The sequence below is a fragment of the Micromys minutus genome (genome assembly GCF_963924665.1).
Source record: "Micromys minutus genome assembly, chromosome: 11".
Lineage (NCBI taxonomy): Eukaryota > Metazoa > Chordata > Mammalia > Rodentia > Muridae > Micromys > Micromys minutus.
Window position 1 is genome coordinate 16,680,341 of NC_137980.1, and position 13,803 is coordinate 16,694,143.

Genomic DNA, 13,803 nt, shown 5'->3' on the forward strand with positions numbered 1-13,803 from the left:
AGCGTTGTGAAAAGAGATGTAGAAAAATATGCCTTGAGCTTTAGGAACTTCAGCGGACAGGTAATAGCTTAAAATAGTATTTACTGCCTCTTCATGCCTGCGTCCTGATATATTTACACTTCTTGCAGTCTCTTTTTACATCATTAAAGCAAACAGCATGACCTCAAATATAAATTAAGGATATCTGAAACTTGAAATTTCCCATTTCCTCCCCAAATACAGACAGACAGGTAATGCCCAGCAAACTAGGGGTGAAGATCCAGGACATTTAGATTATTTTAATAAAAATCTTTGAACAGCAAATATATATATAAATTTTTCTTCTCTTAAATTTTTTTTTTAAAAACAATTATCCACGAGCATTCAGATTTAATGGCTTTATAGATCTGACTTGTGGCTGTGTCCATGATCCTGACGGAAGGGGTGCTCAAGGACCCCCCTAACTGGGACCTCACTTCTTTCCTATCAGTTGGCTTCCAAAGGCAGGTTCCACAGAGGAAAGGGGGCTCCATGGGTGCGATGCCCATCCAAGGGACATCTAGCAGGTCCGGGCTGTGTTCTCACTTGGGTATCACACTGCCTACCACGTAGCCATGGTGCTAACTAGTTGATTGACAACCTCATTCTCATTCTGCTCATTTTAAGTAGCTCAGAGAAGATGTTTAGGAGTCCTTCATCCTTTTGCTACTGAGGAAAGACGTCAAGCTAAGCATTAGTAGTTAGCTTCCTGTTAACAATTGAGCTGAGCCCTAGCTGAGCTACCTGGTCTCCATCAGGAGGATGGCTCCATAGATAACATGTCTTTGCGTTTTGTGTCCTGCTCGGACCTTCAGTAAATCTGTCAGCCTCGTGGGTTTTACAAGGGCACGCAGGCTAACAGCTTGGCGGGAGAGGCTGCCAAGCAGCTCGTTTTGTCACTAAGTGATTCCAGAAGAACGTATTTTTTTTTTATTGATGGAACATAGCTTTCTGAGAATGGAATTTGGGGGCGTGCAGGATTCGGGTCCGATATGAAACAGTCCACCTGTCATTTCCGTTGTAAAGGAAACCCTCTTGCTTGTACTACGCCGTGATTCACAGTGTCCCCTGTAGGTCAGAGTGTCCCCTCCTCTGGCTTGGCTTTAGCTGTCAGATGGAAGTCTCAGACTTTTGCACTTGAGGTCATCCAGTGTCTTCCAATGTTTATAGTTATCGGCCAGGTGCTGCATCAGGGCGGGCAGGTGTGCAAAGGCTGCAAGGGTGACATTAAAGCCATCAGAAGAGACCATTAAACTCACAAGCCTCTATTATGCTTGGTCTTAGGGATCAGAAGTCGAGAAGAGGGTCAGTAACTGGCTTGCCATGCAGTTGTGAGGACCTGAGTTCAGTCCCCCGACCAGGTTCAAAAGCCTGCCCTGGTATGTGTGCTTGTAATCCCAGCTCTAGGGGCAGAGACTGGTGTGTGCCTGGGGCTCACTAGCCAGCCTGACCCGAATGTGAAGTCCAGGCCCGTGAGAGATGCTGTACACAGTCAAGAACAGCTGGAGGATGGCTGATGTCTGCCTGCATGTGTGTCCCCACAAAAAGACCAGAGGACAAACGTCCCAAGATCAGTGCGTGGGCTGCAGGTAAATGTAGGCATGAGGGCAAGTCAGTAAACACGAGTTTAGTGTCCAGTAGTCTGCCTGTCTGTCTTTCCTTCCTTTTTCATCCATCCATGCATCCATCCATCCATCCATCCATCCATCCATTCATTGTAGTGTTAGGAGTTGAACCCAGGGCCTTGTGCTCTAGACAAGTGGCCCGCCACTCTGAGCTATGAACTACACCCCTAGCCCAAATGTATTAGTTGCTGAAATATAGAGTTTTTACTTAACTCACAGAGAATGAGATGCATTTCTGCTTAGGTGAATGTCTCCCAGTGCGAGAGTAAATCAGCTGCACACTTTGGAACTGTGGCCTTTGAAAATCAAAGCCTAATTCATCCAGGTGACTCTCTCAAGACTGCGCCAGTCACTGGGACGCACCTGCTTATATGCGGGGAAACTCTGCTAATTAAGGTCTAAGAAGGCCACTGTGACTGGATAGCCTCTGGGCTCAGTGCATTATGGGAGACTCTTTTTATTAGCAGGTCTTCTCCTTCTCTGACCTTATCTGAGGAATTCACAACCCCCTACCTGAGGAACGTCACACAGCCTCAGTTTGATTACAGGATCAATCTCCTTTGTGTTCAACTAGCACCCGAGATTCCTGAAATGCTTCTCGATGCTGACAAGGCCTTCCAGGTACCCTAAGACCCCTATCCAATGACCTTTGCCCATCCTGGATGTCCCTACCCTCAGTTCCTCAAAACTTTATAAGCCTTCAATCACCCCAAGTGAAGTTGATCTGCCTACTGACAGCTGGTCCCAGTGTGGTCTTTCACCTTACCATCCGCATAGAGCTTCTGAACTGCCCACTCGCCCCCATGGATTGTATCAGCCGAAGTTACAATCCAGGAGAGTCGGGAGACACACGTATACACTTTAGCATTTCGTTTACCTTTAGGCCCAGCCTGCACCACTAAAGGCGATCTCATGAAGCATAACAAAATATCCTTTGTGGGTGATAAAATAGCAACTGACGTACCATCCCAGGCATCAAACATGTCTGTTATGAAGTAGTCGATGAAGGAGATCTGGGACTTGGGGATGCTGCAGGTATTGCGGTCAAACACTGGCATCACCACAGGCAGCCCTTGCCTCTTCTCTTCGTCAGTCTGTGAGGAAAAAAACCACACCAGTGCACTGAGCTGTTGGCACATGGGAACCCCTCTCGGTAACAACTGTGGGCATGCGAGAAGCCTTCACAGTAACTGCATGCTTCTCAGAAGAAGCCCAGAGCGCAGAAAGGTTGAGCAGTTTCCTGAGGTGACCCAGTGACTGTGTTCAGGTCTCCTCTTTCTCAGATCCCTCTCTCCCTCCCCTTTCTCCTCTACTCTCTTGAACCCAGTACCTAAGGGATGCTAGAACAGGGTTTTCCAAAGAGCTGCAGCATCGCCAGCCCTAATTTCTCCTTCTGGGCTATTCCACAGCTCTCCCTGAAGCACTGGCCTAGTGGAACTTGGCCCCTTTTCCTGTGATTCGTTTCTACTTTTGTAAGGTCAGATCTACACCCCTGCCACCTACTGCCTCTGACATTTGCAGCACAGGCCAAACTGCCGATAGCCCATGGAATGGAGGCTGCAGGCCACACAAGAGCAGTGGCCACTGTATCCCTGGCTGCATGCCACATGTGTTTGTTTGTTTCCCTTTTGCTGGTTGTTAGTGACTGTTTTCACTTAAGAATGATGTATGTGCAGCAGCGAGAATGACCTTTGTTAAAAAAAAGATCTTAACCTCTCAGGGTATGTCCATTGACTACTCCCCAGGACAGGATGGCGAGCGCAGAACTCATCATCAGAGTGCCTCTGGGACTAGCATGGGAGCAGTTGAGCTGTGAGGTGAATGTGCTGCTTTTCCTCAGGGAGTGTTAACACGCTGCTATCAAGGTGTGTGGACACCTGAGTATCCCACATGTTGCAGGGTGTCTGTACTCTTAAAGCTGAAGAGTGAGGTCCACTGTGGTGGTTTGAATATGTCTGGCTCAGGGAGTGGCGCTATTTGGAGGTGTGGCCATTATGGATGTGGCTTTAAGACCCTCCTACTAGCTACCTGGAAGCCAGTCTACTCCTGGAGAGAAGATGAGGAACTCTCAGCTCCGCCTGCACCGTGCCAGCCTGCACACTGTCATGCTCCTGCCTCGATGACAATGGACTGAACCTCTAGACCTGTAGATCAGCCCCAATCAAATATTGTCCTTATAAAAAAGTTGCCTTGGACATGGTGTCTGTTCATAGCAACTAACTAAGACATCCACATTCCCTGATAATGTCTGCAACCTGTTTTTCAGGCCACACTGCATTGTCACTATACTCTTGGGAGAGACAGGACCCCTGAGTTGGAAGTTTCGGTCAGAGAACTTAACAGTGGGGCCTTCTCCCAGTGTCTGGAATGAGGAGTAAGCATCAAGTCCTTTCCATGTGGGTCCCAGGAAACCCATTAATGACTTCAGGCTCAGCACACCCAGTTGATCGGTCAAGTAGCCTTAAAATATCCACTGATGTTCTTGGAGGGATTTGGTCCATACCCTCATCCTCGTGACTTCCTCTGTTGCTCCAGCCTCACCTCCCCATCCCTGACATGGGCAAGCTCAGAACTGCCTGGCTTACTTCTCTAGAGTTCAGAGGCTCCTTCCTAGCCAGCCCTGCTCTACCCTTCTTCAGCTGGCCTCAGCTCTGCACTCCAGCCAGGGAGCAGATTACCCACCATGCATCACTTACTGCTGCTAGCTGCCTGCCTTCTGCAATACATATAAACACTAGGCTTTAAGGTTTTTGTTTGAAATGGGATGCTATTTCAAAAGATATCTAGCAGTTTACTGTCTTCCAGACTTTTCTCTTTTTAATCCTGTTTTCACATTTTTAAATCCTTCAAAAATAGAACTCTAATATCACCCTTAAGGTCTCTTTCCCCTTTGTCTAGGAAAAAAAAAATCTAAATTCCCATGGAAATCTAACACAGATATATTCTTAGGGGCACTTTTTTAAAACTAGTTTTTGGTATGTGTATGTATGTATATATGCATGCATGTATATATGTGAGTGTTGCATGTGGCCTGTGTGTATATATATGTTTGGGTGCACATGTGCAAAGGATGGAGGATGTCAGGTTACCTGCCCTATGACTTTTTGCCCTATTCCTTTGAGACAAGGTCTTTCTAAACCTAAAGTGGGCTGGAACCTATTGAACCCCAACAGTCCTGTCTCTGTCCCTGCAGTGCTGGGGTCAAAGGTGCTCCACATGGCCATGCCCTGATTCTTAACACAGGTGCTAAGATTCTAACTTAAGTCTTCATATTTGTATAGCAAGTGCTCTTACCCACTGAGCTGTCTCTCTAGATACCCATCCCTTTGAACCAAGGTTGGGCCTTCCTGTGTCTATTACTATCCCTGAGTAAACCAAGTGGCCATGAACAGGATGTGCCTCCTATAATGCACCAGGAAGACAGTAATATCATACTGAATACACAATTTCTCAGCTCTTAGGAAAGTCCGGGGTCCGACAATTACAGAATTCCCTCTAGCCCCAGAGGGTTTCAGTCAGTGACTAGCACACTGGCCTGTCTCTTGAGAGAACCACAAGTCTCCAGTGCGGGCTGAGGGTGGCCTTCCAAAGAAGAGAAGTTCCCTAGCTGTGGAACCCACAGAGTTCTGTGGCCTAAGGCCTGTCCCTAGAGGAGAAGTTACATTTCCCACATGGTAGCACACCTGGGCAAAGTACTCCTCGGAGATCCTGCCAGCCCATTCAATGCACAGGTCCAAGGGACGGCATGGGTTGGCCACGTCAGCACACTTAATCATCATGCGCTTGATGAGGATTTGGTTCTCAGGAAAGTTCTTCCCGGTATGGTTGCATTCACAATCGCTGCCCTCACTCTGGAAAAGATGATCAGATCAGGTCTGGAGAAACCAACTGAGGCTAACTCACCAGGCAAACAGGTTTGTCGGGGACTTAGCAGTGGGAACTGTTGGAGTCCTACATCCATATAGCACATGCTAGCTTCGTCTTTAAAACCATCAGTGTAGTATAGAATTGGAAAGGCAAACTCCTCCATCATCACCCATCCACTGACTTAGCATAACAGCTACAGGCAGCATTTGTTCTGAGCAGTTGAGGAGGTCACCTTAAAAGGGGGTGCTCTCCCACTCTCCCTCTCCCCTGACTCTTCAGAAATGTATGAAAACACAACTTTTCGGTTATTTTAATCCATCAAAAGTTGAGAAATTGTGACTCTTCAATGACGTCTTCATTTAACTTGATTCTACTCACTGCTTACCCACCCCACATCCCAAGGCATGTATATATATATATCCCTGAGTGTTTCCTGACTGGTTCTCTCTGAGAGATAATTAGTGTGAAGTGTGGAGCATGCACATTTGGACCAAAATGGAAGAGAGTGTGTGTTTGGCAGCCTCTAAAGACTTGATTATGCGGTAATTCATACCTACTGGGGGCATGCCAGTGGCCAGGGGCATAGAACCAGGTCTATGAAGAGGTGGGAATATGCATTCACAGGCCAATTTCACAGAGCCTGAAAACTATTCACTCCAAAAGGCACCATCGGTTTGTATGAAGCAGTTGATTAGCTCTCCAGAGCTCGGCCAAGCTGACAGACAGCATGATGCTTAGTAGGATTTTGTTTTGAGGCTGGTCCTCTTTGTTGGACCCCTGAAGGGAAGACTGTTCTAAAAGCTGTTTTCCCGATACCCCGAGAAGGTTTTGTTTACTGCAGATGATGTGGCAGGCAGTAAATCTTAAACAGAATTGGAGGCATGGAGAGGTGACCATCTCGATTCCAAATTCAGTCACTCTATATAGTTTTCTGTTCAGAACATCAAGGTACTTTTTCCCCTCTGCCCTCTGTCAGAAGGAAAGCCCCGTCATTGTGTGATGGAGTCCATGGGAGATGAGGTTCAACACAGATGGGGTGAGCACTCTTCCTCTCCCTAGGTTGGTCATGTGACAGGTTCTACAGACATCATCCTTATTGATCATCAAGTTACCTTTAAAATATTTATTCTACTTTTTCGAGGACTGGAAACAGGCTTTTGAGGAACTATGGACCACTTTTATGGTTTCTGAGGGTAGTTAATTTCATGCCAGTAAAGAATGAACATTATGTTTCATTTCTAAAGTCCAGAATTGTAAGGCGCATAAAGCAGGTTCATGGTAAGTTTCTCTCTTTTTAATATTTTTATTTAAGAAAAAACATTTTATATATTTCAATCATGCTTTTTGTTTTGGTTTGTTTGTTTTTTTTTCAGGTCCTCCACACTTCTCTACAGATTTTTCATGTTAGTTTGTTTCTTCTTGTTTTTGTTTTGGTGGGAGAGGGAGAGAGAACATGTATAAAAAGAACAAGCTTACATTTCTGTTTTCTAGTCACAAAATTAGCTTTAATCGTTAACTTGGCATATGGTCTTCCAAGAAGGGATTCTTAATTGAAGGATTGCCCAGGTCACAGATCCGCCTATAGGCCTGGCTCTGGGGGATTGTCTTGATTGCTAATTGTTGTGGGACTGTCAGCCTACTGTGGGTGTCACCATTCCCAGGCAAGTGGTTCTGATCTTTAAGACAATTCACTAAGTATGAACTGGTGAATGTGTCAGTGAGCTTCCTTCCTCCTTCCATGGTGTCTGCCATGCTTCCTTAGCTGGGAGTAAGTCCCCTGGTCAGAATTAATGCTGCATGAAGTATCAACATCTCTGTCTTCATGCTCCTTCTTTGAGTTCTTGGCTTAACTTCCCTCCAGGAAAGCCTGAGAACAAATAAACCTTTTTTCCCCAACTCCCTTCTCATGAGGCTATTTTACCACAGCAACAGAAAAAAAACTAATATACTTGTTCACTGTGAGGATGCTGGTAAAGGTATGATTCTGTAAAGCATTTCCTAACTTTGAGATCCTATGGGCCCACGGAACAGAACTGAAGGAGGGTGGGACTTCCTGCCGTCCCATTCATTCTGCTCCCCTGTGGGCTCCTCAGTCTATCTCTGTGTCTCAGGGCCTGCCTGAGGAGTTGCCGTGACAGCTGTCCGTCTGTTCTCATCCCCAAGCTCTTACCCAACTCCAAGCTGATAATCACCTTGCATGGGAGAGGGAGGCAATGCTTTGGTGCCCTGGCAGGCTCTCAGAGAAAGACGCGCCAGTATCTCAATGCACAGGCCCGCTTGCTTACCTCTGCCCTCACGGAAGCACACTGCACTGTGTCACTGCATAGGAGCCCTCACGGAAGCACACTGCACTGTCTCACTGCATAGGAGCCCTCACGGAAGCACACTGCACTGTCTTACTGCACAGGAGCCCTCACGGAAGCACACTGCACTGTCTCACTGCATAGGAGCTCTCACGGAAGCACACTGCACTGTCTCACTGCATAGGAGCCCTCACGGAAGCACACTGCACTGTCTCACTGTATAGGAGCCCTCACGGAAGCACACTGCACTGTCTCACTGCATAGGAGCCCTCACGGAAGCACACTGCACTGTCTCACTGCATAGGAGCCCTCACGGAAGCACACTGCACTGTCTCACTGCATAGGAGCCCTCACAGAAGCACACTGCACTGTCTCACTGCATAGGAGCCCTCACGGAAGCACACTGCACTGTCTCACTGCATAGGAGCCCTCACGGAAGCACACTGCACTGTCTCACTGCACAGGAGCCCTCACGGAAGCACACTGCACTGTCTCACTGCATAGGAGCCCTCACGGAAGCACACTGCACTGTCAAGCCCTCACGGAAGCACACTGCACTGTGTCACTGCATAGAAGCCCTCACGGAAGCACACTGCACTGTCTCACTGCATAGGAGCCCTCACGGAAGCACACTGCACTGTCTCACTGCACAGGAGCCCTCACGGAAGCACACTGCACTGTCTCACTGTATAGGAGCCCTCACGGAAGCACACTGCACTGTCTCACTGCATAGGAGCTCTCACGGAAGCACACTGCACTGTCTCACTGTATAGGAGCCCTCACGGAAGCACACTGCACTGTCTCACTGCATAGAAGCCCTCACCTCGGCTGCCAGTGGCTTGTTGATGCTGTTCACGAATTTATTCACGTGTTCAAAGTGTTTTGTCATCTCCGTGGCCAAAACCATGTCAATGATAGCCTGGCGCAGCGTCCGATAGTGGCTCCTGGAGAAGAAGATGAAGTTCCGTGGTCATACCATACCCTAAATCAGAACTGTCCTGCTGCTGTGCCCCGCCACAGCCTGGGACTGAGCTGGGTCAGAGTCCAGTGACCGCTGACCCCAGACCCCCATCTGCTCACCTCCCACCCCATAAGCCCATGTTGGTGCCATTCCATGTTCTCTAGTGAGAGCTGACTCTTCTGCGCAGCAGGGGTAAGAGGGAAAAAAAAAAGTACATGTCATGTGATGGGCAGTTGTTCTGAACAGTAGTTCCCGCCCCTTCCTTTGAAAACACCAGGACAAGGAAGTGGAAGGAAGGAACAGACCAAAACGGCAGGCTGAAGAGGTTGGACTATGCTCCGTGCCAACTGGTTTCTTCCGGAGAGAACTGCTACAGTCTCTTCCGATGGTTTTGAGGAAGATTTTTCCTTTTATGTAATTCTCTAGTTTGTAATTGACAGATGCTGCTGAGGTTAGAACAACAGTGCAAGGTTGTCAGAAAACTCCTGTGTCCTTTATTCACTTTAAGAGGCCGAGTGAGGAGCTAAGCAAACCAGCTCCTGGAAAGAATTCTTTTTCTACAGGTCCTTGATACGATAGAACTTAAGTCCGAATTAGCACAACCACTCTCCATAACTGTATAGATTTTTCTAGAGCCTAAACTCGTCAGTATTGCTGTTATGACTCTGCCATGATGAAAGTTGCCAGCATCACAGATAGTCCTTACTCATCAGCTTCTGCAGCCATCTTGGAGGGCATGTAGACAATGTCATGAGGCCCAAGTGACCACCAGGCCTTTGCCCGGGACTCTGCTCAGCAGCTGGCTGATGCAGTACCAGGAACTAGTCATAGCCAGACCACACAGTTGCTGGTGGGTAAGAATTGTTCCACCCCACATCAAGGTGCTGTCTGCAGATGTGAGAGCATCTCTCTCTGCATGAGAGGGAAACCCGCCCCACTCCCAGCTTCCTCACTGGGACCAAACACAGCTGGAGATGCAGGATTATGCATTGTCTTTGAGCCACAAGGGGAATGGGAGTGGGGTGGAGGGGGTGAGGGAAGGAATACCCTCCTGGGAAGATAAAAAATATCTGATAGACTTGTTAGCGAGGCTGCCAACATTTAGGCAGTGCTTTTCAGTGCCTAGCAAACATTTCTTTTCATGGACTTACTGAAAGGCATGTCTGAAAAGTAAAACTAAGTTCAGATGGGCAAAGCTGACTTATAATTTGATGTAGTGGAGAGCCACTGTTTCAGCCCCATCTATCCAGAGAAAAATTCGGTTTCTTTTCTAGCCTCACAGACCTAAGCCCAGGAGCCCAATCACGACAAACCTGTCAATATTCTTGAAAATGTTGCACTTGGTGTCCTTGACGGTGAGCTGGAAGGCCAGGGCTGTGTGGTGACTCTCCAAGACCGCGGTGTCATTGTAGAGTACAGCAAGCTCGCTGCCCGCGTTGCACAAGAAGGAGTTGGTTCTTCCGGGGTGATCCACATCGTGGACCGTGGCGGCAATCAGAGCAGCTACCTCATCTAGCTGATCCAGGCTTCCCTGGGGTAAGAGGGGGAATATTCATCATTACCCACATGATTCCAGAGACCAACATCTATCTCTGTCTCTTGGAAAGAGAAGGACTTGGGGCTAGAACCTTCAGAATGTCCCTTCAGTTTCCTGCTAGCCTTAGCGGAAGGATGGTCTTGGGCACACAGTGCTACCATCCTGTGCGGTGTGTGCTCTTGAAAACATAGAAACCGCTAGACCTGTACTAACGGAACTATCTAGAGCCATTTAACGGTTCTTTGAAAAAGAAGCCAAGCTGGTCTTTGGAATTGCTGTTATGACTCTGCCATGATGAAAGTTGCCAGCATCACAGATAGTCCTTACTCATCAGCTTCTGCAGCCATCTTGGAGGGCTTATTGTGAACAGCACAGATAGCTCATAGGATGGCTGGGGCAATAACTGGAACCTGGTAGCGAGGCAGGATTGAAGTGGAAAGGTTTATCGAGAAACGCAGGGGCTGGGCTAGCAGGCAGCAAAGGCTTGGAGAAACTCACTAGAGCTGCACTATGCTAATACTAAGCTCAAAGGCAGCAAGCATCCTTCTTAGCTTGTTAGTAGAAAGCTGGCAAATGGGTGTTATGTAAGACACTGTATTATGAATTCATTCCATGTCAGATGCCTAAAGGTGTCAACTATTGTGCATAGTGGCAGAGCCGAAGCAATGATACCAATGGGCGAGATTAGATTCTGAGAGTCCCAACATCCCAAGAGTGTAACCAAAGGGCTGGGCAGAGCAGGGCAGCACTGACCACTGACCATCATGTGGTGATGGGAGTGCTCTGCATCTGTGAAATGCAGACAAAGCCCATCACATATAGCTTCTGAACACTTGCCTTATAGCTAGTGAGATAGAGGGCCAGCACTGTGTATGGTTAAGGAGAAAGAGAGGGGGGTAAGGGAAGGAGGGAGGGAGGGAGGGAGAGAGGGAGAGAGAGAAAGAGAGAGAGAGAGAGAGAGAGAGAGAGAGAGAGAGAGAGAGAGAGAGAGAGAGAGAGAACCTGCAGCTAGTTAAAAAATCTAAGTCTTTGAACACAGACTCCTGCATTATTCTTTTCTTTATGAGGAGAAATTGATCTGGACAAAGCATAGCTTCAGCCTAAATTCAGTCCTTTCAGCCCTTCCTTATTTAGATAGTCACCTTGGTCTAGATAAAAAGCACAGTGTTGGCTGCCCAGGCCTATCTGCTTGCTACAGGTTTCAGGAGCGAGGTGAGAGCAGCCGGAGCATGTGGTCTGTAGCCACATGCAGGGCTCTGGCCACACTGGCACACAGTCTCTGGCTAGGCTGAGGCCAAGGACAGTTTATAATGGTAACATTCAGAATCTTAACACTTACGCTAATACCTGACAAAAGAGGCTTCAAAACTAATCAGAAGAGATAAGGAAAGACTCACTTATTAAAGAAAAAAATCCACCAAGAAGATACCATAATTCTAAATATTGGTACTTCAAACTCAAGGGGACCCAATTTCATAAAAGAAACACTATGGCATCTAAAGTCACATATTGATGCCAACAGACTGCCAGGGGGTGGCCTCAGTACCTATGTTCTCATCCAGACAAAAACTAATAGACTCTGGGATCAAGTAACACCATAAATCACTGGAGCTACCTAACACCTTGGAACATTCTACCCAGGTAATGAAGAACACACTTTTCTCAGTATCCCATGGAGATTTCTGCAAAAGTGACCATGTATTAGGACACAAGGCAAGTCTTAATGCACAGAGGAAAACAACAATCTTAAGCACCCTATATGAAAACAGCAGAAAGTCATATTCATGAAAATTAAGTGACATGATACCAAGTAAATGCTGGGTCGAGGCTGAAGTCAAGAAAATGTAAAATGTTTGGGACAGAATGGAAAATGGGAACAACATAGGGAATGTATGGGGTGTGATGAAGGCAGTTCTAAAGGAAAGCACATAGCATGCTATGTTTAAAAACAACCCAGCGAGGTCTCATACTAATAACTTGATGATGCACTTGAAAGACCTAGGGAAACTAAACAAACAACACTGAAAAAACACATGGGAAGAAAATCCAGGGTTTAAATCCATGAAATAGAAACAAACAAAACACACACACAATCAGTGAAACAAAGAGTCGAGTCTTTGAAAAAAAAAAACAAATCAAGATTGACAGAATATTAGTTACATTAACAAAAAGAAAGAAAGAAAAAAGGCATCCAATTTTATAAATTTGGAGATAAAAAGGGGAAATTCAAAGAATCATAAGAACATACTTTAAAAAAATAGGTATTCTCTCAAATCAGAAAACCTAAAAGAAATGGATGAGTTTCTTAACATATCCAAGCAAAGTTAAGTGGAGATGAAGCAAATAATTTTGAAAGATGCGTGAGAAACAGTAATCCAAACTCCTCTAACTAAAGAGACCCTCAGTGAAGTGCCGCCATGTCTTCTGCTCAAGTTATTCTGCAAAACAGAGACCAAAGGGGTATCCCCCTGTTCTTTTCATAAAGCACTGTTACTCTGAATACCTAAACCACACAAAGACTCAACAAAAAAAGAAAATTATAGACCAATATCCCTTAGGATCATAGATCCAAAAAAATCTTCATAATATAATTGCAAATCAAATCCAAGAACTCACTAAAAAGACTATCCACATAATCAAGTTAGCGTTATCTCAGGGATACACATGGAAGCAAGCAAACATAGTCCATGACATAAATAGACTAAAGCACAGAAACCACACAGTCATCTCAATGGGTTCAGAAAAGTCCTTTGACAGAACCCAACATTCCTCATGATAAAAGTCTTGGAGAGAGTCACAATATGAGGGACATATCTCAATAAATAAAGGCAATTTACAACAATCCACAGCCAACATCATTATAAATGGATTGAAATTCAAAGCATTTGCACAAAAATCACAAGCAAGACATGGATGTCTACACCTGTTCAATATAGTGCTTGAACTCTTAGCTAGAGCTGTACGGCAACTGGAGGAAACCAAGGGGATACCAACAGAAAAGGAAGACACGAGAGAATCCTAGTTTTTGCAGGTGGTATGGTTGTAATACATAGAAGACCCTAAAAACTGCCGGGCAGCTTCTACAGCTGATAAAACACTGGCCAAAATAGTTGGATATAAAATTAACACACAAATCAGAAGGTTTCCAATATACAAATGCCAAACACTCTGAGGTAAGAAATGTGGGAAACCTGCTTTACCAGAGGTCCCGAGTTCAAACCCCAGCAGCCACATGGTGGCTCACAACCATCTGTAATGGGACCTGATGCCCTCTTCTGGTGTGTCCGAAGATAGCTACAGTGTACTTCATTTACATAAAAATTAATAAAAAAAAAAAAAAAAGAAATGTGGGAAACAAAACCTTTCAATGTGAGTTAACTTTTACCAAGCACGTGAAAGACTTGTGTAATAAAAGTGGTAAGATGTTGAGGAAAGACACTGAAGATGCCAGAAGATGGAACGTCTTCCATGCTGGTCGATTGGTAGAATTAA

The 13,803-nt window shown here is 46.1% G+C and overlaps 1 protein-coding gene across 10 annotated transcripts in view; it reads right to left on the reverse strand.

Moving 5' to 3' along the window:
* Positions 1 to 989: 989 nt before the first annotated feature.
* The window catches only part of PDE8B (phosphodiesterase 8B), a gene marked incomplete at its 5' end in the record, with an annotated part of 177,778 nt that continues 164,964 nt past the window's right edge, over positions 990 to 13,803 (reverse strand). For all 10 annotated transcript variants that reach the window (XM_080924913.1, XM_080924918.1, XM_080924914.1 and 7 more), the window contains 5 exons: positions 990 to 1,231; positions 2,608 to 2,737; positions 5,327 to 5,494; positions 8,637 to 8,757; positions 10,088 to 10,305. In XM_080924913.1, the coding sequence (XP_080781039.1) occupies positions 1,122 to 1,231; positions 2,608 to 2,737; positions 5,327 to 5,494; positions 8,637 to 8,757; positions 10,088 to 10,305 (747 nt within the window). In that variant the 3' untranslated portion in view covers positions 990 to 1,121. The remainder of the gene's footprint in view (positions 1,232 to 2,607; positions 2,738 to 5,326; positions 5,495 to 8,636; positions 8,758 to 10,087; positions 10,306 to 13,803) is intronic.